This window comes from Bombus pascuorum, chromosome 8 (assembly GCF_905332965.1).
Source record: "Bombus pascuorum chromosome 8, iyBomPasc1.1, whole genome shotgun sequence".
NCBI classification, from domain to species: domain Eukaryota; kingdom Metazoa; phylum Arthropoda; class Insecta; order Hymenoptera; family Apidae; genus Bombus; species Bombus pascuorum.
The window spans coordinates 17,040,483-17,068,445 of record NC_083495.1 but is presented as its reverse complement, the minus strand read 5'-3'; the positions used below and the strand labels follow the sequence as shown (position 1 = coordinate 17,068,445).

Genomic DNA, 27,963 nt, shown 5'->3' with positions numbered 1-27,963 from the left:
AGGTAGAGTAGGAGTAGGAGTAGGAGTAGGTAGGAGGAGGATACAGCAAGAGGACAGAAGCGACGGGCTAGGCCAACCGTCTACACCGTGAATTGCCCGATCGGGAATGAATAATCTCGCGCATAGGTGGTGCCCGACGTGAAGCATTTGGACATGTGACTAAGGGTGAGTGCATCATCGAGGTGCATCTTCGTGGTGCACTGCTACTCGTATTTCACGGTTAAACACGTGGTCCTGTCCTCCGATGCATCTTTCGAACGGTAAGTCTTTTTTCCTTACGTTCGTTCCCTGTTTATTCGTTACACTCTCGGTATCGCATGCTGCCACGAAACGGTGAAACCGTTTAATGTTCGCATGATATTTAGCAATCGGTTCATATATTTTATCGCTATACGTTCTATCGGCTACAACGATCACTTTTTCCCTAAGCGCGAGTTACCAGCTGTTCATTTTGGAAAATAACTCGCAACAGTATCTATCTGTCAAAATCTGTTTGACGTTTTATTGTTTTCTCTGTGAAGATTTCATATTCCAACTATCGAGCATTCTTACGATTCCTATCGATAAAAATTCCTATTGATGTCAGATTTTCGGGTGCGGTTCCTCTTATACTTACCTGTTTCCGCCGTTTTTCTAAACGAACTTCTTTAATTAGTTCCTCGGTTATACAGTTATACAGTCAGTAATAAATATATTTATGTACAATAGGATGCTTCTCTCAAAATATCGCAATTAATGTTATCGTTATCTTTCACGCGTAAACTTTGAAATTGGAAGCTACTATCCGATATCTATCCGAACCTGTCGCTTAATTTCAAATAATTCAATTTTTATATATCGATAACATTGCTATGGATTTTGAAGTACCGGTTTGCTTTTATGTTAATTTTAATACGATACATTTTAACAAAATAACACGATACATACTAGTACGTATGTATGGTGTACCTGATGCTTTATAATTAGCGTTGCAATACAATAATGTACAGTATCAATGTCGAGTATACATATACATTCAAACATCTTATTCGATAGTTTAAACTTTCGTTTTGTATTTGCGCTTTACAAACGTATCGGTTTTTCTAATTTATAACAACATGCTAAAAACGCTGAAAAGTCTATAAAGTACTATAAAGATAACGAATCGAATCGATAATTAAAAATTTAAAAGAAAAAGTTTATGGTATCGAGACGTAACGCTTTTACATCGAGAAAATTTCAAGAAAATTTCAAGAAAATATAACAATACATAAAATATATGTATATTTATATTTATTAAATATAAACAGCGTATAGTCGCGATAGAGGTAAGTTAGTTTACAATACGCTCTTAAATCGTTCATGATCGAAGATTTTTAGCGTGATTCTTTAATAGCTTGAGAGAAGTTGTTTAAGACAAGGAAATGTTAAATACCGAAAGATTTATTATCGTCGAGGACAAGCTTAGGTGATTAACCGTTACACAAAGTTATAACAGGTATAGTTGTAACGACTACGATGGAAGTAGCAATTTTGTAGTTAAATATTTTACGCTTATTGAAATACTATATAGTATTACGCGGGAAAAACTTGATACATACGTAAGTACGTACATGTACATATGTAAATGAGTCTAATGTTTTGCGAATTCGTGGTTTTGAAAAAGATAGATACTGTTGAAAATTATAGTACGAATTACAGCGAAGAAGTAAAACACTACGGAAATAATTGCTTAATCGTTTAAAAAGTAAATTAGTTTGTACGATTTTGGTCTGATCGTTGCAACTTCCTAATAAGTCGAGTGCATACGTAAAGATTATATTCGCTTATGATATGTAAAAGGAGTTACGTATACGATGTTATAGAGTTTTCCTATTTTCTTCGAGAAAATAATATTCCGTAGTTTCTAACGCGTATCGTAATTTTCGAATGTTCAACTTTGAACGATTATACGATGTGTACGATATGTACGATATGTAAGATATGTACGATATGTACGATATGTAAAATACCAGTTTTATATGTGAGCTTTTACTCGTCGGATGATTTCAGTACGAAATGTTGAGGTTACCATGGCAAGCATTATACGTATGTACATACATATGAGAGGGGTGAATTGGGAAGTGGGCGTGAAGGTTGATTCATGCTGGTACGGTGTTCTATACTACCTCTTTAGCTATATTTCGATAATAAGAACCGATAGCATCAGTACCGCATTACAGCCGGATTTAGTATCATATTCGTAAAGAAAGCTCGATTCGACTAAGGTCGATTGTTTCGTTCCATTAAGCGTATTGTTATGTAAAAGTTCGATCTATTTTTAGCATTATAAATATATATACATACGTGTATATACATTTATCGTGTGTACGTACTCTACGGAATACAATTTACATTATTTTACTTAAACCTTACCGTATCTCTCTCGTGAAAAGAAGTATATCCTTAAATATTTACGAATGATATTTATACGATAGTAGCTATACACAGCTATTTGTAGCTATTTGTAGTTTTGTCAATAACGAAAGAATGTAGTCGATTATATCGATAGGATATCTATATTCGCTAGAAAAACGAGCAGAAAAAAGAGAAAGACGATAATCTCGTTTTGCGTTTAGCGTTAGTAGGACATTTTTAGTTCTTTGGTAACGCAACTTTGATAGAGCTTTAACTTTGATATACGCATCTTTGAACTCGAGTATCCACGTATGTATGTACGTATATCGTTGCCTCTCTATTTTAATCTAATTAATTCAACGTACGATTACCGTTATTAAACATAAATAACGAATTATTCGTTTATAACTAATAATTACAAATTAACGATTAAACATGATATTAAACAGCGACAAAGAACCTTATTTAACGTAGCGATGTACTTTGAAGCGCTGATGCATTTAGATCGAAACTAAATGTTTAAAATCATATATTATGTTAGCTATAGCGATATACAGAAATAACGAGAAATATTACGTTATCCTAAAATATATTACTGCATGTTAATTTATTTTTAATCAGTGTAGAGACTAATCGATTTAAGAGTGCTAAAGAAAGCTTAAGAGGTATACAAAGTTTTTAACTTTTACACTTCACAGATATACGATTGATTACGCATTATTGAAATTGTTTTTACGTATTAGAAGCTGAACGTTAAATACATAGATAATCGTTACATGAAGAGGAAATCAAGTACTTGACAAAATTTGAAGGGATCGATTAAAATTAGAAAATTATTTTATGCTTTTAATTTAGATATAGGTAATTAAATACAAAATAAAGGGACACGACACATGGATACAATATACTTATACAACGACAGATTGTTCTAGAATTATAATTTTCATATTTGTAAAATACATATAAATTCACGTAATTCATGCATTCGCATAAAATATAGAAAAATGGGAATCGTCTTTGCTTTCATCTCGATATACGTAATATGTGTAAAAAATATGTAGTTCCAAATAAATACGATTTTGAAATATAAAATCTTTTATTAAATGCATTTTTAATTTTCATCACGTCGATGCATTATCTTGTCTCGATTAGCGTACATAGCGTAATTGTCAGACGTTCTTGTCGCATCTGTAATTTCTAATTGTAAGCGGCCTTTCGAATCGCACGGTCGACGGCATGCTATTATACCGAAAATCAAGGTGAGGTGAACTCTCCTTTAACTCTAATACTTACCAATATTTTTATTTATCTTAATAAAAGTAATATCACCGAGAAGCAAGGATTTCTCTAAAAAAAAGTTAATATTTTCAGATGCAAATTACTCTTCTTCCCCGGTCAAAGAAGCTGTGTTTTGAGTCGATGCAGCAAAATCCGTTCGTGTATACGCCTTTCATAATAGCTGTTCTACATCAAAAAAGACTTAACGCTCTTTGTTCTTGACTCAGAAATAGTCGCACCTCTTTGCCGTAGTAAGTTTTCTGTGGACCCATAAAAGTCTTATCGGAAGGCTGAAGTTTGTGCGTCGAATGCGACGGTAGGGATACGATCGATGGAAAATTCTTTTCGGACAATTCGATTACGTCTGCGTTACGCGTGTCGCTGTAACGTCCATTCGACATCAACGAGATAGGAGATTCTTCCGAAGATCTGATAAAATTAACGAGGCGTTGGATCCATTGTGCGAAGGTTGGTTGTTTGAATCCAGCAAGATGATATGTACCGATCGATTCGCATAGTGTCACTTTCGTAAGTAATTTATTCTCATTTTTCCTCGGAAAAACGATCATAAGTGGCGCAATGTTTTCTGCTGCATTCATACAGCCCATGACTGTTCCGCTGCCGTTAAATCGGCCATTTGCCTTTTTTCCCTCAAGACCAACAACTTTTGGTACTTTTGACTGTACCGCGGTAAGCCCCATCTCGCCTGCATTCTGAATTCGATCGGGAGTATAACGATGTTTGTCACACTCTTCATCAAGAATATAAAAAAAAAAAGCATTTACATTTTCTCCGTTGAAGCCGAGTGTTCTGGCAGCTGAAGTGTCTGTTGGTGTCGGTGAAACGATCTTGTCTCGATAACGGGTTAAAAAACGGATCATCCAGCCTTTTCCTGCCATGCTATTCCGAAAAGTTCTACTATTTCTAACGTTCGCTGGTTGACAGATGGTTAGTTGGATATGTTTAGCGGACGTTCGAAAGAATTTTGACTTTATCTTCGAGATACGTACAATTAATTTTTAATTTCTAAAATTGTTTTTTACACTAATTTCGTGCAAGCTACATTCTCAAAAGCAACGTGTTCATCGACTTTAGAACACATACGGGCTACGGTTGACCGTGGCACGTTAAATACTTTTGCTGCTTCAAAGTACACAAATTTTTTAAATTTTACAGCTTTAATAGCTTGTATCGTATTTTCCACGGAATAATTTTAAATCTTTCTTTTCTTTATTCAGTTTCGTTCGTAACGTCCGAAGGAACGATCGAACTTCGTTTTATTATTCAGTAATCAATTTTCAAATGTGGTAGTAACGTAAGATTGTCTCATATTGCTACCAATCAGGTATCTCATATTTCTATGAATTTGCCATTTCACTTTCTCTCATTATGTATCACAATCAAAATACAAACATTTCAAATATTCTTCGATTTACGAAAACTATGATTGTCATGATATAACAGCTTTCTTATTTTTTTTTTTTTTTTTTTTTTTTTAAATCACAAAATAGATCAAAGTAAATTTCAGTTCAAAAGTGATTAACGTTTGTAGTAGATTTTCATAACTTTTCCTTTCTTAGTGAAATCTCGTCGTTGTCGATAACGCGGTAAATGCGATGAAGATTATAGAAAAAAATGTTTTTTCACCGCGTATAAAAGTACCGCGTAAAGTACACCGAAAGAAGGATGTAATGTCTCCGATATTGCTTCGCTTCGTATGTATTTTTAATTAGAATGCCGATAGTATTTTAATTTAGTAAGTAATTAAACGTATTAGAGAATCCTCGGACGATCGATGATATTGCGAATATCTTAAGGTTGTCGATAAATATTGACAATATCGTATTGACAATGTACGTATATATCGATTTTTTTAGTCGAAAACTTTAAATATCGACGATATATGTCGAAGGTTCTCTTAGTTCGGCCTGGTGTAACGAAACAAGAAAAATGTTTGCGAAATAAATACATACATATATGAATTTATTCCATTATTGTATTATATAATATTATATAATTTAGCAGATACGTATGATTTTTAAACCTGAATATATCAGAGAAATAAATGTATGCCATACAAATCGTGGCAACACTGTGTCTATTACAAAATTGGTCTCACGAAATTCTATCTTTCTGTAACGTAATTACTTAAATACAAGCACTTAAGTACGTATGTTGCGTGGATCGCGGGTATTGTTCATCGACGATTTGTAACGTCATTCTAGCGGCTATGTCAGAACGTCTGGTAACAGATATATACGTGTATATACGATAGTGGATCTATAGCAGTAGAAGTAAGAGAGATCGATACGGATTGAAAAAATCATATCGTTGATAAGAGCAAAGGTAATCGGATATTTAGAAAGCGGATAGCATTACCGATTTCGATGATCTTCACATATGTTGTGGAAATCGACGTTCTCAACAAGTTTTTCCTATAGCTACACACGCCGGACTGTCTTAGTCGTCGAGATATTCGCAAACGGCAAAAAACTATCGTTACCATTATGCCAGCGCTTTGCGACTAAGATAATACGCGCAGCGCCGGCCGATCGGCAACCAGTACTGCACGCGTACGCCACGAACGCGCAGTTGTAGGCAGAGTTCGTTCGCTGTAAAGGCGACAGCAATCTTCTCTTATTAACTTTACGAGGAATAACCAGCAACGACAAAAACCTTCTGGGGGTTGCTCGAGAGAGTGTTCTTGACAACATGCGTCAAAGTCAAGATCTGCCACCCCTAAAGTCAACATTTATCACATTCCCTGTCTTGTACGTACAGAGTGTAAAAAAGGTAAGTGTTAAGAGTGATCCTACACTTTCGAATCGATGAAGATTTGTAAAGGAAAGTTTGTGTAGATATAACCTTGAAATTCAAGATCAAGTTTTTTTTTTTTATCGTATCGTATAGTACTCGTCGCGAGGAACAAAGGTTTCAAAGGAACCATGGATCGCGAACGACCGTTTAGGGAGGAAAAAAATGTTAAAGTTTTAATAATTCTGACACTTACTTTTTTTCACACCCTGTACATAGTATCGTCCTACTGATTTTCATTGAAAAATTTGCAATTGTAAATAGTCCCTATTTAGATTGAAATATATCGTACCGAAGTAATTCAATTCTATCCTAGCGATCTTCCTATTATTTATGTAATAACATCCGCCAAAATCTTAAACGTGTTACAGTTTTGTCACGGAGTGTATTTAATGCAATACGTAAATAGCAACTGTTACAGATCACAAGTTAGATAACTTACAATAAACCACAGACTTAACAGAAACTTACTAGAGACTAAAAATATCTTTCAAAAATCTAATTTTTGCTTCTGGTATTAAATCTTATGGAAATCGACGTTTACTACTTGTAATAATATTGAGAGAATAACGAATCACGAAAAATCAGAAACCAGAGTTCCGGTTTCTAACGTGCGATTGTTTTCGTTATTATGCAGTGAAAGTAAATAAAGTTTAGAAACAGTACGGACCTCTGTAACAAGCAATTGACAAGCCAATGATAATGCGTGTGCACGTAACTCGTTACTAGGGAGATTAATGAAATTCGTCGGAGTTGAGCATTACAACCGAATATTTCAATACTAATCTATTTTCACTATGTAATTTGGCATGGCGGTTTCACTCTCCCGTTGTAGGGTAGACTCGGAATAGATTCTGGTTTCTAGAACGTCAATTGTATACTAGAAATAAGCAGCTGCACTCAAAATACGCTGGTTTGTGTGAAGATTATGTCAAATGTATCGATGGATCGACGAGCGTAAGTAAAAAGTTTCATCCGTTTTGTGCCTATTGTCCTTTGATATATGCACGTATTATATATCGGCCGAACGACTTCTAGTAAAGTGCTCGAGTTTTCTCACTGATTGTTTATTGTCCTACGGTAGATATTAGATATACAGGGTGACCAGCTTTAATCTATAAACGCGGATTACTATGCGTTGTAAAAAAGAATAGTTCGGATAAAGAGCGAATGGTTTTGGAGGGGTCACATACGTATATGTATTTATGTACTATGTTGACACATTCTGTGCGAAGCGATTCGAACATTAGAAGTTACAGTCCACCGCACGTGTTCTCACGATTAACAATATATATAGGTTTGAACATATTTTTTATATAGTCGGGAATAGCATTTGATTATTTAAATTGTGATTTTTGCAAAAAAAAGAAATGCGGTTTATAAATTGCAATTTTCATAAAATGACGTAATTATACTTTACATTTTCACTCTGTATTTTTACATTGCAAATTAAGCATGTTTCGCTGTTTCATCGAAGGTATTCCTTTTGTATCTAATGGCATAATTCATTATTTTTCGGATACGGCATACGTATATAGGCATATATTACAAAGATTTAATTAATATTAGAAGTAAATGAACTTTGAAAATATGTGAAATTATCCTTTGTCTTTATCATTGCGTTTGGTATTTGACTCCGTAATATCTAGTCTTTAGCGAGTTGTCGCGAAATCTCCCTGCAACTTAGTTTGAAAATCCTATTAGGCGTTTGCTTTCTTTTCGATGAATTTTATGCAGTTTTCTGTACATATCCGATAAGGATTAAATTTTGTGTTTACGTTAACAAAGATATTATTACCTTCGAAAGGATTGGTAAAAATGATTGTCATTTCAAATGGATATCTTCAAACTCGGAAAGTATACCGTATACAGTACACATACGCTTAAGAAACTTTATGGTCTAAAGCGTTAATCCGAAAATTTCACGTCGATATCTGCGATGGCTTCGGAGAGAACAGTTGGCAACGCTTTATCTATACCACCCTGTATACATATTGATATCTAACATGGTTATGTAAGAATAAGTTAAATAAGTACATATACTCGTACGTTGATACTTTTGGCGAACTGACAGTCAGGATTAAATATGCGGGCCTACGTTAAAATAAAACTCGCAGAAACACGGACGCGTAGCGATGCAAAACAGGTGAAATCTATTAGTTTCCTGTTACACGTATCGCTGTTAAAACTCTTTGTTCCTACATCCGGGAACGCGGTAGTTGAAAAATATTCGAGCGTCGCGTTATTTAGGTTATCCGAATGTTTATAAAACTTACATACTACCTATACATTTGCTCTATTCTTCATTCACACTTCGGATAATCCAAGTATGTACATACGTCTATGGTTCGTAAGGTAAACTTCTGTTTCCTGCGTGATCACGTTATGCGATTTATACCCCTATACTATAACGTAATGGCTTCGATCATCTTGATTAAATCCCATCGAGCATCGATTAATTACCGGTATTACAAATTACGAATTGAACTATAATCTATATTTTATGAAACGTACGCGTTCGTTAGGTGGCTGTTATCGCGATAAATGATCGAACGATAACTTTTAAAATAACAAAAATTATGTATTCGATAAAACGTTTGTTTATCGAGAAGTCTACCTGTCGATACCGTTAGCTAAATCGCGAATGAGATTGCAGAGCATAATACAAATACGTTTCCGTATATTTATCGCGCTAATTTATCATGTAACGCGAATGATAATATACATGCGAGTCATTGGATGTGGTACGTAATTGGAGGCCTGCTCCAATTGCGAAAGGGTCATTAAGAATATAATCGATATTTTTCGTGATAACTGGGCTATGTCGTTGGAGGCAAAGCTTTCGATGTCAAAATAATAACGAGTCGAGTAAAAATATACAAACATGTAATTGCTCGTTGTAAAAGAAGCGTAAAAGAAAGAGTAGTTACCAATAACGCTCAAATTCAAGAAATACGATTAAGCTTGGAAATAATATCAAACTTCACATGTAATTTATATAAAATTCAAATAAATTTAAAATTAGTTTACGTGGAATAAGAAAATGCGAACAAGAAAATAATTTTATTGCACGTATCTTTGACGTATCTAGACTCGGTTAATACGTAATAACAAAATTACAATTTTTTCTTTCACTTCAACTCGTATTCCAACTATAGCTAGATAAAATATTTAATCGTATATATTGTTTGTTTATACTATACATACGAAGTTTCAGTCTCAGGAGACGAAAGGAAAGCTATACAACTTGCAAACAATCTGTACGAAGTGGAAACGCTATAATACGTATTTGAACTGAATTCTGTTTTTTTTTTTTTTAATTACAAGTTCAAGATGATACGCAACTTTCAAGGTTATTAGTTGCCACAGTGAGAATAGCCAGCGGAATAAACACGTGTCTACCATACAATAGGTAGTAAAATCAATATCTTTCGGAAGAGTTAACATTTTTTTGTAAGGTTCTTCTTTTTGTAGCATTTTTATAGCAGGTAAGTCACGTTATAACCTTTTTATACTGTATTTATTGTTAGGACAGTTGGTTAGAATATGATTGGAAACTTTGATGATAAGGTAGTAGCGTGTCCAGTCCTGTTCTCGAGGTCGATTCTTACTAGTATCAGTGAAACTTGATCGTGTTTCTTCGTACGATAACATACGTATAATCATTTTTATTACGTTTTTATGTCAAACGTGTTTCTTGGAAACAAATTTTTACGCGATAGCAGTACGAAAATTTATCCAGAGACGCGCAAGTAAGTACATACACCTATACTTTACATGGCGTAGATATACATAGGTATATTATACATATTTCTAGCAGTTTCGATGAATTACCGAATATTGGTTACATAGTCGTGTACTTACACGTACGTCAATATATGATTTGACTGATTTATCATTAAACATTTAGAGCGATTTTGTTCAATAAGCATCAGTGATTAAACACAATGAAATCATAGAATTGGAGAATACTTTATGGGCGTTACATTAATTTCATATATTTGATAAATGTATAATTTAATAATTGCTGTTTAACACGCTATACTTTAGCACGTTTAGATATCAAAAGCCTATGAATCACGTTCGCGTCAATCGAATCATATTCGTCTAATATTTAAGAAATATCTATCATGTTTTTATAAAGTGTTTGAAAATAAAGATTATCGTTACGTTAAATCACGGAAGTAATTCAGTTCCATCGTACGAATTTACTAAAACGGTTTACCTATCTTTCGACAACTTCTCTATAGTTCATTAGTGAACGTGAATTGTTCATTTCGCGTTTCCATAAAAGAAAGTAAATATAGAATCTTGCAAATAGAATCAAGCGTAAAAGTGAAATTTCAAGCACAAAGGATCCTAATAGAGCAAAAGAGATTCATCTTGCGATTACTGTAAGCAACTTGATATTACTTTCAATAATGATCAATTTATTCGAAGAAGACGATTTTCTTTAACCTTCGCAGTGACATTTCATTTTTTAAAGAATATCTGAAATTTCGTGGACATTCAAAACAAGAGACGTACATATTTGATTACTTTGAAGTCACTTACATGCATGTTCATACTTCGTTGAAATAAAATTGTTCGAATATCATCTAAAATCAAAAGTACAGCATATCGGTGACAAATGATATCAAATTTTTGCTCTTATATATCGGAAAGAAACCATTTGCTTTTATGTTTGTAATACCCGTTAAGCGGAAATTATGCATCAAAAAGGATATGTATAAATTAATAGTATTCTGCGATATTAAATTTTGCATGCTATTTTTACATAACCTAATTTATTAGGCGTATTAGTGTATTACATTTATTTATATTACAATTTTATACATATACATATACGTATGTATGTACTATAGGCACACGTTAAAAATCGTTTCAAACGACGGCAAGGAACTGAATCGTTCGAAATGTTGCCAATTTACGTTTAACGTTCTGTAAAGCTTATAAAATTATGCGATGATTTAAGAAAAGATATCCAAGTAATTCGGAGAAAGGTGAATTTCAGTCCCCTTCAACAGAGATATTTAAATCAATATTTGAATGCATTCTACATATGTACGTAAAAGAAAAGAACCGAACGTAAATATTACACATTTCCTTTAGGTTCGTTTTGTTAGTCTTGTAATTACTAGCGATAACACACTGATAATCGTGGCGTGTTACTAATGGCGATCAGTGATATACAAGTGGCCTGTGATTACACGTTTGTTTTCGATGTCATTCTCGTCGAATAGTATTCGGTCATAAATGTTATAGCGATTTAAAATTGCATAGTGTCACTCGGGTAAACACGTTTCCATCCGTATCCATATTGTATGAAATTAAAGTTTTTAAATTTATAAGAAAGCTATATATATAGTACGTTACGTGCTCAATCAATAGAAAATGTCCGAGACAGTTGGGCATTTTCACTCAAGTTAGAGCTAGATCGTACGTTTTCTCGATTGCAGATTCGATGAAAAGGAGATTAATAACAGATAAGCTGCAGATAAAGGGATGAAAAAGTCTATAGTTGTGTCTTAGATTTGTAGAGATAGATACAAATTAAAAGTGACATTGACAGGTACTTGACGCATCGATCGCATTCGCCGCATACAATCCGTGACAAAACGATGGCGCGTGTTCCAGTATACCTTTAAACCTAATAATAATGAAATTGTAACTCTTTTTATTTCTGTTAACTTTGGAGGAACATTGGACTGTCAGACGAAAATATAAGAATCAAAATGATTACCACTGTGACAAAATGATCGAAAAATACAATTTTAGAATCTTAGAATTTGAAGTTAAATTTTCCAACTATTCAGGGCAAATACGTATTGTATTGTATAATACATTTTGTATTTAATTTTCGATTTCAAACAGTGCTAATAAATGTTAGAAAGTGAAATACAGATGGCTACATAACTGCGTAAGCAAATTTTGGATATTTATGTAAATTGATATAGTATATGTTCCCGATTGCATATGTTTTACATATTTGCCAATCGTATAATATAATTTAAATGTCGTAAAGAAAGCAGATACACGTGTAAAAACCAGCAAATATTAAATATTTCAAATAATTATATTCCTTGATCTTATCTTATTCTCTTAATTAATCGGTTCGTCTAAATTTCTCTTGTAATTTATGCAACTTTGGTTGACCTGGTAAGTTGTCGATTATTTAAGCTGGCGATTAATACGAAACACTTTGTGTATGCGTTTTTTCATTACGTAGCCTACAAATGTCGCATCGTTTACTCGGGCATTATTCGGTACGTGCTAAAACCGACTGTGTGCTTAGTGTTTAAGCTCGGACGTTTGCTATGTCCTAAATGTTGAGCTAGTGTTCTGAAACCGGTTCACTTCCTTAATAACATACATAGTGTAGACGATTATTATGAAGGTAAATATTTCCAGCTATATATACATAGCAATACGTAAATAACTATCGTAACTATTTCGCTATTAAGTTAATTTCGTAATTTGTTGCTTGATACTTAAACGCAGTATCGCGTTATTTTATGCATTTCGATGCGTACAAAATTCTATAAATAAATACGCACATACGGATCGCGCGTGATTGTTCAGCTGAAATTGCACATAGGAATGGCCATAAAACGTGTCGTATTAACGTACTGAGATAATTCTTGAAATGTACATAGCATGCTATCCGAGTATGTTTTTCAGAAAGCTGACATACGTAAGTTGCAGACAGTTTTCTTTTACGTTACGACCACTTCTGCGATCCTTTACTCCGAGATTGCTACAAAGAACTCGAAACGAAGGAAAACACTGTGAAAAGGCAACTAAAAGCAAGAGCGAAGAAAGTAGAAACGCGCCAGTATGCATGATGTTTTCGAAATAAACGATGTAAAATAATAGATATAAGTTATAAATTATAATATATTATATAAATTATAATTTTACGGTTATATCGCTTATGTATCGAATCTCCATTTTTATTATATCGTCTAAAATTTAAACGCATACGCGACATAATCCGTCCTTTCATACGGTGAACCTTGGGCGCGAGGGCGTAGGCCGTGTTCGCGTATTATTCTTCTCGCTGGTTCGTGTGAAATCCTTACTCGACAAGCTATTATTTGCAAACACAGGAATCGATACGTTCATGTACAAACGATAACTTTGCTCTTCCTTACGCTAATGGAAAGGAGGATAATCGAGCGAGGAACTGGTGTAACAATCGCGAATCGTTGAACTCTTTGGAAATCACGACGATCTGCAACTTCTCCTCGACGCTGCGATCTTCCAATGATTCTTCCCGATTGCCGAGCAAAGGTATATATATATCTGGTATTATATATAAATATATATATAATATAAATAGAAAATTTTTTATATATATATAAAGGTATATGTATATATACCTTTGCTCTACGCAAATTGAAAATTATTTTCTACGATGAATTTGCTTTAAATAACTTTGGTATTTTATGCGGTATTGAATTGAAAATAATAGATTTAAGTTAATATAATTCTTTAAATTTACTATTCGCGTTATATCAAGAAAAAATTAAAAGATCGTAATAAATTTCTGTACGCTATGTTGAAACGTTAAAAGAGTTACGAGATGATTGGTCTCGATACTCTTCGCTGTTTGAATAAAATCGAATTTTCGTTCTTCTCTCGTTATTACCTTCTTCCACTCTATTTGCTCTCTAAGGCTGTAAATTAAGCGGAAGAGTGTAATCGCAAGACTTACCGTACAATCCAAAGGTTGCCTACTGTACTTTTTGCATCATTTAGGTCATTCCTTCGAGCCCGTTTAATTACATTTATAACTTTTAGCACCTGTCGTATAAATTTAATTCCATATTATCAAATTTCCTCAGTTTTAAAGAACGACACTACCGAAAAATAAATTACACGTTTATGGTAAAACTTATTCACTTTCATAGTAAAGCTTTTTTAACATCTTTAACATCTTTGTTAACATCTTTTCGTAATTAGCTTATTAAGCATCTATTTTGATCGAGGAGGAATCATAATATAAATATACATAACGACACGTCTCGTGTCAGTGTCGAGTGCTAATTGCTTCTTGACTACTTGGTTTTGTTGCAGAGGAACGACACGATTTGCGAAGTGTTTTCGCTGGTTTTCGGTACAAGACTGGTATCGAAGAGCGAAATTACTCGACCAAAATTTTACCAATCTTCCTTTATCCACCTCTTGATCGGCTTTCGTCTTTCTGTAGCATCGAGTTATCCTAATTGTAAGTTGCGTATCGTAGCTGTGTTTTGACAGTCACGAGACGAGACCTTCCAAACCGAACGTGTATCGTTACTCGATGACTTATTTCATTGATAAATAATTTAACTTAACGGGTTTTTAACCATTAGGCGTATTTAAAAGGCCGTTCTTGGTAAAAAGTGTTTGTATAATTGATGGATCGATTCGGTTTTGTTATCGACACGTGGATCGAAATACTAATACGTTTAATTATCTTAAGGAGAATACCCTCTGTAACGCGGATGAATATTTTCGTCTCTGCGCGTTTACAGTGATAACTGTAAAACATTGATTTTAAGATTTTAAGCCGTACAGATAAGTAGATAATTTTGTAAGATATACAGACACTGCGCGTCTTTCAATGTCACTGAACTTTCGTTCGGGTCGGAGATTTACATGAAATTGTTTGTACTAGAGGTTCTAAGTTAATTACGAAGCAACGTGTGAAATGAAAATCGTGTTACTTCGAACGGTGGCTTGATGTTGTCGCGAAGCTGTTAAGCACATTGTATTAACGAGTCAAATTTATCGATTGCTTTCGCAACGAATATACGTACGCGTTTCGCGTTACGCTCGAGTGTAATTGTCTCTTGCTTCTTCTTATTGTATTTTCTTTTGCTTCGTGTTAATCTTATGGATCGTTTAATTTTTTCTATACATAATTATCTGTATGCAGCGGAATTTTATTGCGAATAGCTCCTATCTGTCGAGTCAACTATCCAAATTACCTATCAATCTTTAAATTTCTTTTCCGGTTGAAACGAATAAATATATTGAAATATATAAAATATAAATGATTTTGCCTGAGAGGATTAATACTTTTTTTTTTTTTTAAGAAATAACGAACTGAATCGAGTAACGTATTACAAACTATATTATTCCATTAGAAAAGCAAATTCGATCATCTGCATAAAATAACGAATAACGACAAAAATACTTTTGGAACCGTCCAATATTTTCCGTTAGAGATAACATTATCGATGTAAATCGAAATGATAATATCGGATACACCAATTTGCATGTATGTGATCAACCATAGATCAGATAAGAAATAACTCGCAAAGTTCTGTCTATATTCTTTTACGTTCTCTTTTAAGCGATATTGTTCGGATGACAACGTACAGTGCTGGACAAAAGTATTGGCACAGCAAGATTGTTATGATACAAATGCTTATAACTATTAAACAAATTGATTTAAACAAAAAACTTTTTGACGTATTTATTTATTATCTATCCTAGTTTATTACATAACAAGAGCAACAATATAAATAAAATAATACGCAAAATAATAACAAAAATATATTTTTTGAACATTTTATGGGTGGACAAAAGTATTGGCACAGTAGAATATTTACGCTTATAACTAATTACATAATAAACTTCTAATATTTTGTTGGCAGTCCTTTTCTTTTAAGGACTTCCTTTAATCTTCTGGGCATCGAGTGGACTAATTTTTTAGTGAATTCAGGTACAATATTGCTCCATTCCTGCAGAAGAACTTTCTTCAGTTCAGACTTGCTTGTGATATTATGTTTCCTAATTCTTTAATATTAAATTTATATAAGATGAATAAATCTTACAACGAAATTGCACAAATCATAAACAGAAGTCGTTTTACTGTGCGTTCAGTCATAAAACGCTTTAAAAGTGAAGAAAATCTAGAGAATCAAATTAGGAGTGGTCGCCCTTCTAAGGTAACAATTCGAGAAAAAAGGAAAATCGTAAATATTGTAAAGAAGGATCCAAAAACTAATTCGACTGAAATTGCTTCGATGTTAAAAGCTGAGTGTGAAAAAGAAGTAAGTACCAAAACTGTACGTAGGGTATTGAAGGATGCCGGTTATTCTGCCCGTGCAGCACGAAGAAAGCCCTACATCAGTAAAATAAACCAAAAGAAAAGAGTGGAATTCGCGAAAGAGTTTGTTACGAAAGATACTGATTTTTGGGAAAAGATCATGTTTTCAGATGAAAGTAAGTTTAATATTTTTAAATCTGACGGCAGAATATTAGTATGGCGAAAACCCAACACAGAGATGGACGAACTGAATCTGCAAGCCACCATGAAACATGGGGGTGGTGGTTTAATGGTGTGGGGATGTATGGCATCATCGGGTGTAGGAGAACTTATATTCATTGATGAGATAATGGATAAATATGTATATTTAAATATACTCAAGCAAAATCTTTTGAAAAGTACTCAAAAATTAAACCTCCCCAGGGATTTCTATTTTCAGCAGGATCGAGATCCTAAACATATGGCGTATATTGTTCGTCAGTGGATAATATATAATACTGCCCACACATTAAACACACCACCTCAAAGTCCCGATATGAATCCCATTGAGCACGTGTGGAACGAATTGGAAAAAAGAATTAGGAAACATAATATCACAAGCAAGTCTGAACTGAAGAAAGTTCTTCTGCAGGAATGGAGCAATATTGTACCTGAATTCACTAAAAAATTAGTCCACTCGATGCCCAGAAGATTAAAGGAAGTCCTTAAAAGAAAAGGACTGCCAACAAAATATTAGAAGTTTATTATGTAATTAGTTATAAGCGTAAATATTCTACTGTGCCAATACTTTTGTCCACCCATAAAATGTTCAAAAAATATATTTTTGTTATTATTTTGCGTATTATTTTATTTATATTGTTGCTCTTGTTATGTAATAAACTAGGATAGATAATAAATAAATACGTCAAAAAGTTTTTTGTTTAAATCAATTTGTTTAATAGTTATAAGCATTTGTATCATAACAATCTTGCTGTGCCAATACTTTTGTCCAGCACTGTACGTGGTACGTAGTAACCGTATTCAGTGGTAATCGTATTCGGCAGTAGTTAACGCATACTTGGTTATCGCGAGAATGTTTTACATTACTATCGATCTAATTTATAATTCTGCATACCTAATACTCTTTTATAGTTCAGTGGATATTAGTAGAAAAAAATGCAGCGATCTCGTCGGACTTCTTCCCAGTGATTCGCGACTTTTTACATCGTATTTTCTCGTTACTGTTTCTCGATCTTGCAAATACTCTCGCGGCTATTTAACGAGAGTGTTTTGTCCAATAAAATTAACACGCTGACAATGGCAATAGTGGCGATCGAACGCTTTACGTGTAACGCGTGTTTCGCCGTTATACATAGAATTCTGATTTCTATATACGGAGTGTTAAAGCAGAAGAGGCGATGTTTGTGATCTTAGTCATCAAGAGAACGAAGAAAATTCGTATACATATCGGAAGTATCGTTTGATATTTATCTTTCAAGTTGTGATCTATTTACTTTTACAATTACGCTATAGATACACTAGCAGCTGTCGTAGCAACGAATCGGACGAAGGTCATTCACGTTTTATATTTTTCGATAGAATTTCGACAGCTATATGAAAAAACAAAGTTATCGGCTACGTCTTTTTTCGATCTACTCAGTCAACAATGTGTTTCTAGAGGAAAATTAAATTCTATTTAACTGGAAAAGTAACGTTTCACTGTCTTGATCAAGCGTTACAAATATCGCTCGTTTTTTTTTTTTCACACTCTGCATACGTATGTATCACAGGGTACGATGCGAGACGATTTCAAAAGCTTATACGTATAATGCGAATCTTAAGATCAACGATATTCGGTACGTCCTATTTCCATCTCAATACAGAACCGCAAATCGTAGACCAATATAATCGTAATCTTATCGTCGTTATCGATTACATCAAAATCTTCGAGTAGCCTTATCCAAATTCAAACCAATCGTTCCGTTTATATTCGGTATATTTTACTTCTTCTGGAACGTTGTTCCATGTTTTTCAGAGAAATTGTAAGAAACAGAAACGAAAGCACGAATGTAATATAGTTTTCTCAAATTCGTTGAATTCGTCTCCATCTCATCTTGTAACCCATTTCATCCATGCCCCGTAAACTCTTCGTTATTCTGATTTACGTGTCTTCCGACAGTACCTAACAATGGTCTATCTTGACCTATCTACCATCATTCTCTTCCTAACCTTTCTGAATCCTTAAAACGCTTGACATTTTAACCGCCAATAGGCTACTATTACCGAAAGTTAATCCGCGTTGATCTTTGTACTCACCTAGTGCCACGAATAAAGTTACAGCTTCTCTGTTCGAGTAATCCACGTTTAGTACACAAATGTAACGATCAGGCAATGCTAAATGCATATTAAATATTTTTATATAGGCGTAATGAAAATGTCGAAGGACGTGTATGTATTTGAAAGATTTTAAACAACGTATCGCAAATAACCATATATGTATAAATATCTAGCATTTTAAGTATCACTGGTTACATTAATATCGATATTCTTTTCGTCAGTTTAGAAGAGCCACCTAAACTAACTTGCGGTTAAAAAATGAAAAAATCCAAAGACAAAGAGTTTGTAAAGTAACAAAGTATGCAAATGTTGGTAATATATATCGACTTTCGAAAATCCATTTGGCTCTCCCTATGTCGCCGTGTAAAATAAGTCACCGTTTAAAGCCACCAAGTTCCACGATATATATTCTTTCGACTTAATTTCATTTCTACGCTACTGTGACACCAAAGTTACAAACCGTTTTCCGCGATAAAATTTTTGAAAATTGTAAACTCATCTTTAACAATGTCGATATAAATCTGTGGTTCGGTGTAGAAAGAGCCAATGTCATATTTTTACAGAAACGAGTTAAACCCCACAATTGAGTTTGTAAAGAACCGTATAATCTATACAAAAATGATAATTTTAAATTCAATCTAGAAACGACTATAATGCCGTTAGTATATATTAGTAATAATAATATATTTAGCATTTAATCAGTATATAATTATAATATCCATAATCTTTGTAATCAAAATATGTATATAATGCGAAATAGTAAATAGATTTTCCGGATACTTTTCAGTGGTAGTGTATATCTGTAACAGCTGTTTTAAGGTGTGGAAATCTCATATTTTGAATAATATAGTTTTGTATTACGATTTATGGATGTTATTAATACGTACGAACGTATCGGACGTATCGCCATTTCGTCAGAATTAAGCTTTGTACTTTATGTTCTACATCTTCCTTTTCAGTAGCTGAATGGACACCGTTCGGGCAAGACACAGCGTATGGATAGATCATTTTTGACAAAGAGGAAACGTGCGGCATGAGTCTGCTGCGTTCTTCCCTGAAGGGATACTTTTTCTACGTGCTATTCTTCTCCGGTTTGTTGCTAGTTATCCTGAATCTACTACAGGACGAAATATGGCATCGTATGCGACCTCATCCTGGACAATCTCAACCGGTTCGAGTCTCCGATTCCAAGGTAATGAATCGAGCTTCCTAAATATCGTACGTTTTAACGTTCAAGATTTAATTCGGAAAAACATTAGTTCTCGTATCCGTAATCTCTACTTTACGCTATAGGCAAATTTTTACTCTACACCAGTGTTGCTATACGCTGTGACCAACGTCTACTTACACGTATAATGCTATATTATGCTATTAGATTTACGAAAGGTCGCTAGAATTCTATCGATCAAATAGAGATAAAATTTTTCATTAACTGTACGTACATATGAAATATCGATTTTCAATATTTCTTTTAAATCGAACCGTGCCAACTATCCAGAAGAGCCGACAGATATTTCAGTTTTACGTTCCTCGAGGTCAATTTTTTCAAAGACACGGTTTAATTATCGATGATTCTCTTTTATATAAACAACAGCACTGCAGGCATTTTGAATAAAACGGTTCGAGTATCACGTGTGTTGCAGTTTTTGATTTATATTTTACTTTAATTATAACTTATCGGTAACACATACCGCGTATGTAAAAGTTCGAGCTAGCGGTAAATAAAAAAAGCCAGCTATTGTATAATTTATTGAATTTAAATTATTTTGCGTATCTGTATCAATTAACGAGTAATACATATACACGTTTCGCATGAATTTTTGTATTCGATCGAACACGAAGTTTATATTCGCGACCAGATTAAAAAATACAAACTCTAGGAGATTCAGTCTGTTAAATATATATGTATAGTAGTTAAATAAATATTTTGTTGCTGTAGACACATGGAAGCTCTTAAAGACGATAGTATTAACGAATAGAGGAGGAAAAATTATTACACGTTAAAAATGTTTAAATATCGGATTTCGATCGCAGATCAAGCAAAATTGGCCTGCAAAATTGAAGAAACCGACAATGCATGTTTCGCAGACTCGAGAAAAAATGGAGAAAAAGCTTCTATCCGAGGTATAGTTATTAAATTGCATTGTCGATAGACGACAGTAACACGGTATATGCGTGAAACATAACCGAGACAACCTTCCTATCGATGTGTATCGAAACGTACTAATTAAACATCGTCATAAAATAATCATAATTTTGAAGTATTAACTACTAAGTATTAACTACTAAGTATTAAGTATTAACCGAAGACGTTTTTAAGGGAGACGATTACATAGGTATTCCTATTATTATTATTATCGTATAGGTAATCGTAGTTAAATTCCATGTACAAGAATTCTCGAAAGTAGTGCTTCAAAAGTATCAAATACCGAACGCTATCTTTTAATTTTGATAAAGCGATACGACAAGTCGTGTCTAATCTACGCGTAAGGGATCGAGCCACGTACGATTTCCATGTTTCCCAAAATGAAAAGACCATCTTGAAAATTAATCGACCATCTTGCGAAGCAAAAAGATAAACATAGCGAAATCGTTATTTTCATTTCTTATTCCAAGTTATAAAATCGGAGGTACGTATTATTTCACTCTTTATCGCTTTCTACATAAGCTTCATTGCCCCGATTGTATCATTGTATATCTCAATTTAATAAATATATTTCGAACGCTATTAAGATAAAGGTTTAAGTGATTTATTATGGTTGTCTCTGTGGTTTCTAAAACACTTGCAGCTAATACCCAACTAGTTACGTTAGCTTTATGTAGACTGCTTCGTTCCATATGACTTGCGAAACACGTACGTACGTACATATGTACATACATATATACATATATACATACATACATCATACATACATACACGTATATAGCATAATACCGCATACGAGCAATTAGATTAGTTTTTACTATTGACGATTAAAGCGTGATCCGATAGAATTAGCATGCAGGTGCAACATTCAGAGCTATGTAAAACGCACAATCGCTAACACTTAGGAGTAGGTACAGCTGCGATCGTTGTACTTCATAATCGTAACAAATAATATAATACGCGTGATTACACGGAAAGTTGCTTTTACGCTTATCGTTAGTATAAAAGTATGACGAATGTTCGTTAACATAAGTAATTTACGTATTCGTAAATGTATCAAGCATTATTTATAAGTAGTAATATTATGTAAAATACTTAGGTAGGAATATACCGAAAATAACTGATAAATATAATCTTTTAATGGAATTTAATATTTTGATATTTCACGTGAAGTTTTATCCAATTTATCCATCGAATAAATAACATTTTCACGTCGTCGGTGGTTTGTTCTAACGTAGATCAGTGAGACGCAAACCACGTAAATTTCCAGTTCAATTTCAGTGATTTCGTAAGTATATAAATATAAATCGTAAGTTTTTAATTTATCTTTGTTCGTTCGTGAGAAAGATCGATCCTTTGATGCGAGTACTGGTACGGTAATATTCCTTGCCGTAATTCTGCGTATAGTTTGGGGATCAAGAAGGATCGATTCGACCAGTACGATATAAAAAGTTCATAGTGACCGTATCAAGCGCGAATAAAAATGAAAATTTTTCTAAAACGTACATGTATATATATTACGTTAAATATTTATTTATTTTCTCAAAGAGCGATGGATTTTCTTCGAGATGAAGATTTTCTTAAACGACGTTCAATTTATGTATCTATAGCGGAGTCTTGACAATTATCGCGTCTATCATACTATCGTAACGAGTACTCGTAGTTTCTGAATAAAAGTCCAGTAGGTAATGAAATTTCTCAGTACGTACTACGCATCTTCGATTTTTGCATTCTATATCTTGTCTTTTTTGATAAAACTAAGAATCAGTTTACTTCAAGAAATTAGGAATCTTCGATTCTTCGATTTAATCAAATAAAAACGAAGCTTTGTTTCGCAAGTGCGCAAATCAATCGCATGCACTTGCAAAAACAATTTTCTCATGGAATATAACGAATTTCGTTAAATCAAACTAATGTTTTATCACCTCCTTTTGTCATCAAAATTCCCTTATAAATTATATATACGAAGCGACGGAGTAACAAGCTTTCGAAAATATTTTGCCGCTTTTTAACGCGTTGTATCCAACGCAATGTGATTAAACGTAGCGAAACAGTCGTAACACCATAATTTTTAGGTGACGCGAGAGTGTTGAGAAAACATTGATCTTCGATATCATCGCGAATGTCATATCGATTTAGACGATCCAGCGATAAATCTTTCTAATCGTATTATACTTTTTTTTCGATAGAGATAGCGAGAGAATAGTTTTACGTTATAATCTTGGAACGCGAATATTCAAATGTTTCGAACGAAATAGTTTTATGTAGCGAGAGTGGAAAACGAAGAGGTACAATTTCAATTACCGTACCGCGATAACAAATTTAACAGCATCTTACAAATTAACCTTAGCGCAGAGAGATTAGATGCTATTATGCCTGTGCTTAACGAACAGTAGCCGTGTTTAGGAATTATAAATGGACCGTGCGAACGACAAAGTTGTAGCACGTAATTGAAATGGAAGATGTGCAACTGTCTGGTTCTTCTGTTAAAAAGGTATCCAACCTAACCGGCACGACGATTTTAACACGCAACAGTCTAGAATTGATGGATCCATCGAAAAGGCCTTGGTATATGAAAGGAGGGACCAGGAGGCCTTATCCTGCCATAAAATCCCATCGTACTGGCCGCAGATTGGCGCGTTTGTGGCCCGACGAAGACGCTTACGACGATCGTGTTACCAATCAAGTAAGCTTTACGATATTTGCACACCTACGTTTCGATCAATTTGCAGCAACGATATCTGTATTTTATCGCATTAACGACAATTTAATAATCAGAATTTGTAATTTAGGAACAGCGGTTGCCATAATTCGCTTTTGTAGGATCGGCGCGGTATAAATTTATTTATTTGTCGAAAATTTTGTAATCATCTTGATTTAAGACGTTCGAGGAGGCTACGCGACCTTTCCCAGATTTCTCGAAAGAGCGTTACCAATTGAAAGGCGCGTAAGACACGAAAGATCGGCGTTTACGTACCAAGAGTAGCCTAAACGTGTTAGAAATTTTGGCTCGAACAGAAACGTTGCTACGAAAACGTTTTATTCTACCTTGAACTCAGTTTTTGTTGCGGCGCTACTCCTTTCACGGTTAATCTCATCGTCTACGCTAATCTACAGGACATCCTGTACATATATTTTTATTAACCGGTATAACGGTTGATCGATAATATCCGTTATAGATATAAGTTTACGATAATTTCTCAAATTTGATATTCTCGCGAGGGAAATTGTCAGTGGAAAGTTTCATACGTCGTAATCGATATTGTTCGAACGGTGATAAAAGTAATCGAGTAATTGGATTCGATATTAAATATTTGCTACTCGAAACAAGAATTTATCGTAGAGCGTCGTCTTTTTCCTTGGAACAAGTAGCTGCACTGTAATTTGCAGTTTGAAACGAATTGCCTATTTACGACTTTGTCGTACAGCAGTCTATAGCGTACTTTACTAAACGAAAATAGGAACATTGTGTTCCACCTTCTCTTTCAAATTGCGCATAGCCATGTAGTAGCGGTACATACTTTGTCTTTCACCCTTTCTTCTACGCCTGCGGCACAGTGCAGTCTATTATACGAGTATATAGGGCAGCGTTCTAAAAAAGGCATTGTACACAATTATGAATTTTACACGATTATAATTCTTTTCCTCTGTTACTGTTATTTTTATTAATATATTTCTATCGCGTTGCTGTCCGTTGTCTTTTTAACGTATCTCGTCCGGAGAAGCACGCGTAATACCTGTGCCAGATAACTTTTTCGTTTATTATACGTTTCCTAAATATCTTTCTCTCTCGTTTCAACTAATTTTATCCGATACAGTTTATCGAAACTATTCGTACCATTTCATTCCACGTGCAACTAGTATATACGTGTTTTGTTCTTTAATTAGCTGTTTTTTTTATCTCTCTCTCTCTCTCTCGCTTTCTGTGATGTGTAATGGAATTAACTATTTTTTGAATTAATTATTTGCAGTTGATGTATGTACCGACTGATTATAATAAAACTGGTGTCGATCGTCCATTGAAAAAGATAATGGTTCCACATGGTATGCCCGAGGCAAAAGTCGGTCCTGACATATTTCTTCAGCATCGATGTCCAGTAAATACTTGTACCATCGTCAGAGATAACGCCGAAGATGCTGATTTAATCTTATTTAAAGACTACATAACGCACGTGGGAAGAAGATCTGCAAGTCAAGTACGAAATTCAAATTTTCTTCTATCTTTACTAAAAGTGATACGTAAAGTAACAACAACGAGCAAAGTAACGTACGGAAAGATCGTCGTTTCTATGATTTAGCGCGATCAACGTTTATATCGCGTAATAGCTAGATCGTAGTTTTTTATGCGTTTATGCGAGATTTAAAGGTACAAAAAAGTCCACAGAATGCATAGAATATGCAAATATATGTATATTACGTACATACGTACATACATATAGTATAGAGTATTTAGATTCCAAGGTAGAGCGCTGGTTACGATATATGTGTAACGAGTAAAATAAGTTTCCATTTGAGTTCTCTTTCTTTAGTTATGCTTAAAACGATACGAATTAAAAAGAAAAAAAAAAAAAACGTCTTTCCAACTAAGGACTCGCGTTCTTTCGTTATATATCGTATCGTCGTTCGTATCGTCGTATTTCTTGTTTCAAGAAATTCGTTTCTTCGGGTTTTTAAGAGAAATCAAAACTCTTTGTATGTTTACTTACACGCGTATTCGATGGTTTTTAATCGAGTAAACGCTATTGCTTGCGATCGTGAAATGTTTAAATTTGGCAATGCGTTTTGCGCGAGTCGCGAAAAAATTTTCAGCGTTTGCGCTGTCATACCATGTCATGCAGAATTTAATTATACACGTCGAATGAGACTAATACGATTTTCAGCAGGTGTGGATGCTGTATTTTTTAGAGTGCCCTTATCACACGCAGAGCGTGAAGAACGCTGTCATCAATTGGACGGCAACTTATCGTCGTGACAGCGACATAGTCGCGCCCTATGAAAGATGGCAATATTACGACTCTAGTGTCACGCAAATACCGCAGACTTTTAATTACGCAGCCAACAAGACTAAAAAGGTAACAACGTCCTTATCTTATTTATTTCACAGTCGTTTGTTAATTATATTTACCAGATGCTTGAAACAGTTTCTTAAAGGGCCATGAAAAATAATCAAACTTTTGATTAAATCGCCTATCTTTTTGATATCGAAATCGTTTTAGTCAAGTTGCTTCTTACGAAAGTTCGAAAAATGTTACTCGTACAATGATGCTTTACGTTAAAATCCACCGTGCCCATCGGTTATCGCTGTAACCATTGTTTTCGTCCTTTCGAATATCCCACGAATTTCAATAGAAGAATAAATCGAATAATAACAATTTCTAGAAAGTTTAATATTCAAAGTATATCGAATAATACATACGATATGGATAATGTTGCTTCAGGTAGCATGGTTCGTTTCTAATTGTCATCCACGAAATCAACGTATGCATTACGCGAAAGAGCTTTCGAAATACATCCAAGTGGACATCTATGGGACTTGCGGCTCCTTGCGATGCCCACGCTCGCAATCTCAAGCGTGCTTCGATATGCTCGACGAAGACTACAAATTTTATCTGGCTTTCGAGAATTCCAACTGCAAGGATTATATTACGGAAAAGTTCTTCGTCAACGGTCTCGGGTATGACATATTTTAATTTACGCTTGTACTCGCGATCAAAGTTACGCGAATTACAAATACCGTTTGAAGCCGCGATACAAACAGTGATTTATCGATTCCATGAATTTTTTAGCATAACGCGCCATCTTTTATGAAATACGTACGCGAAGGTATACGCGAGGTTTGGAGTGCCACTTGAAAAATTTCGTTGGGTTGTTGCCATAATTGCTAAAGTGTGCTTCACGCTCGGTTGTTACCTTACTTACCCACCCTTATTTAGTGCACTTTGATGTATGTAGAGGTCCTCAAGATTCCCTCCTGCCCTACTATGTTCAAGTGTTATCTTCACCGAGATTTTGGAATAAAACCGAGAATAACAAGTTACTCTTGCCAAAGACCAATGCTTTCTTGCAATGTTTTATACGAAGTATATACATACGTATACGATAGGTACATGTTACACTATCAATTAGGTTTGTATCGTTGATGCATTGTTCGCGTTATTATATCGTAGATGTTTCGACGTTGGTGATTTATCGCGATACGTACTACTCTCTAGAACGATCGATATAAAACTTTTAATCAAATGGAAAACGCTTTTGGTCTATTTGCTTTTTGGTCTATTTGAAGAACCTACCGTTTCCATAAAGCAAATGCCATGCGATGTTCGTCAAATTTCGTCCAATTTTGCCACGTTATTGAAACAAATTTCTGCTTTTTATTCAGACACAACGTTCTGCCGATTGTAATGGGTGCGCATCCAACGGACTACGCTCGCAGCGCTCCTTACCGCTCGTACATTCACGTGGATGAGTTCGAGTCACCGAAAGAGCTCGCCGAGTATCTTCATCGTTTGGACCGAGACGACGAATTGTACAATTCGTACTTTCGCTGGAAAGGTACCGGCGAGTTTATCAACACGTACTTTTGGTGCCGTGTTTGCGCCATGTTGCACGACGACCGGCCGCCAAAATTTTACAAGGACGTGAACGAATGGTGGAGAGGCGATGGAATATGCACGACGACTTCGTGGCGTGAACACGATTCGGTTCGTGCAGGAAACTTGAAAAACACTTGAAACGTTCTTCGCAAAGTTCCGTTAATTTACGTGAAGGGACGCGGTGCGTCTGAATGTCCATATGCGAGAATCGACTGGATTTACAAAGGCCACGTGGAAAGTTTTATCGCTACGAAGCAGTTTGTTCGAGAACGATTCGTTCCGTCACTCATCTTTGATCGTGTAACGAATTTGTTGCGGTTGCGGTTGCGGTTGCGGTTGCGATGCTCAAAAAAAAAAAAAAAAAAAGAAAATCTACCCATGGATTCCGAGGAATCCGA

The 27,963-nt window shown here is 34.5% G+C and overlaps 2 protein-coding genes across 8 annotated transcripts in view; one reads left to right on the top strand and one right to left on the bottom strand.

The window, feature by feature from the left end:
* Positions 1 to 27,963, bottom strand: part of LOC132909575 (small ribosomal subunit protein uS10m) — a 262,722-nt gene that overhangs the window by 15,933 nt on the left and 218,826 nt on the right. The window lies entirely within an intron of this gene.
* Positions 15 to 27,936, top strand: LOC132909549 (glycoprotein 3-alpha-L-fucosyltransferase A). 7 transcript variants are annotated; one of them, XM_060964449.1, is made up of 8 exons: positions 15 to 165; positions 19,786 to 20,018; positions 20,861 to 20,950; positions 23,467 to 23,658; positions 24,944 to 25,168; positions 25,853 to 26,044; positions 26,411 to 26,646; positions 27,352 to 27,936. In XM_060964449.1, exons 2-8 carry the CDS (start codon positions 19,860 to 19,862, stop codon positions 27,701 to 27,703), a joined length of 1,446 nt encoding a protein of 481 aa, XP_060820432.1. In that variant the 5' UTR covers positions 15 to 165; positions 19,786 to 19,859; the 3' UTR covers positions 27,704 to 27,936. The 7 variants fall into 7 exon arrangements, with proteins under 7 accessions (XP_060820432.1, XP_060820431.1, XP_060820434.1 ...); XM_060964448.1 differs by having other exon boundaries at positions 15 to 260; positions 19,789 to 20,018; XM_060964451.1 differs by having other exon boundaries at positions 15 to 260; positions 25,856 to 26,044.

Coding starts and splice junctions, on each gene's coding strand:
- LOC132909549 (XM_060964449.1), top strand. CDS start 19,860: ATGAGTCTGCTGCGTTCTTCCCTGAAGGGATACTTTTTCTACGTGCTA. Junction 25,169..25,852: donor GAAGAAGATCTGCAAGTCAA/GTACGAAATTCA, acceptor TACGATTTTCAG/CAGGTGTGGATGCTGTATTT. Junction 26,647..27,351: donor TTCTTCGTCAACGGTCTCGG/GTATGACATATT, acceptor CTTTTTATTCAG/ACACAACGTTCTGCCGATTG.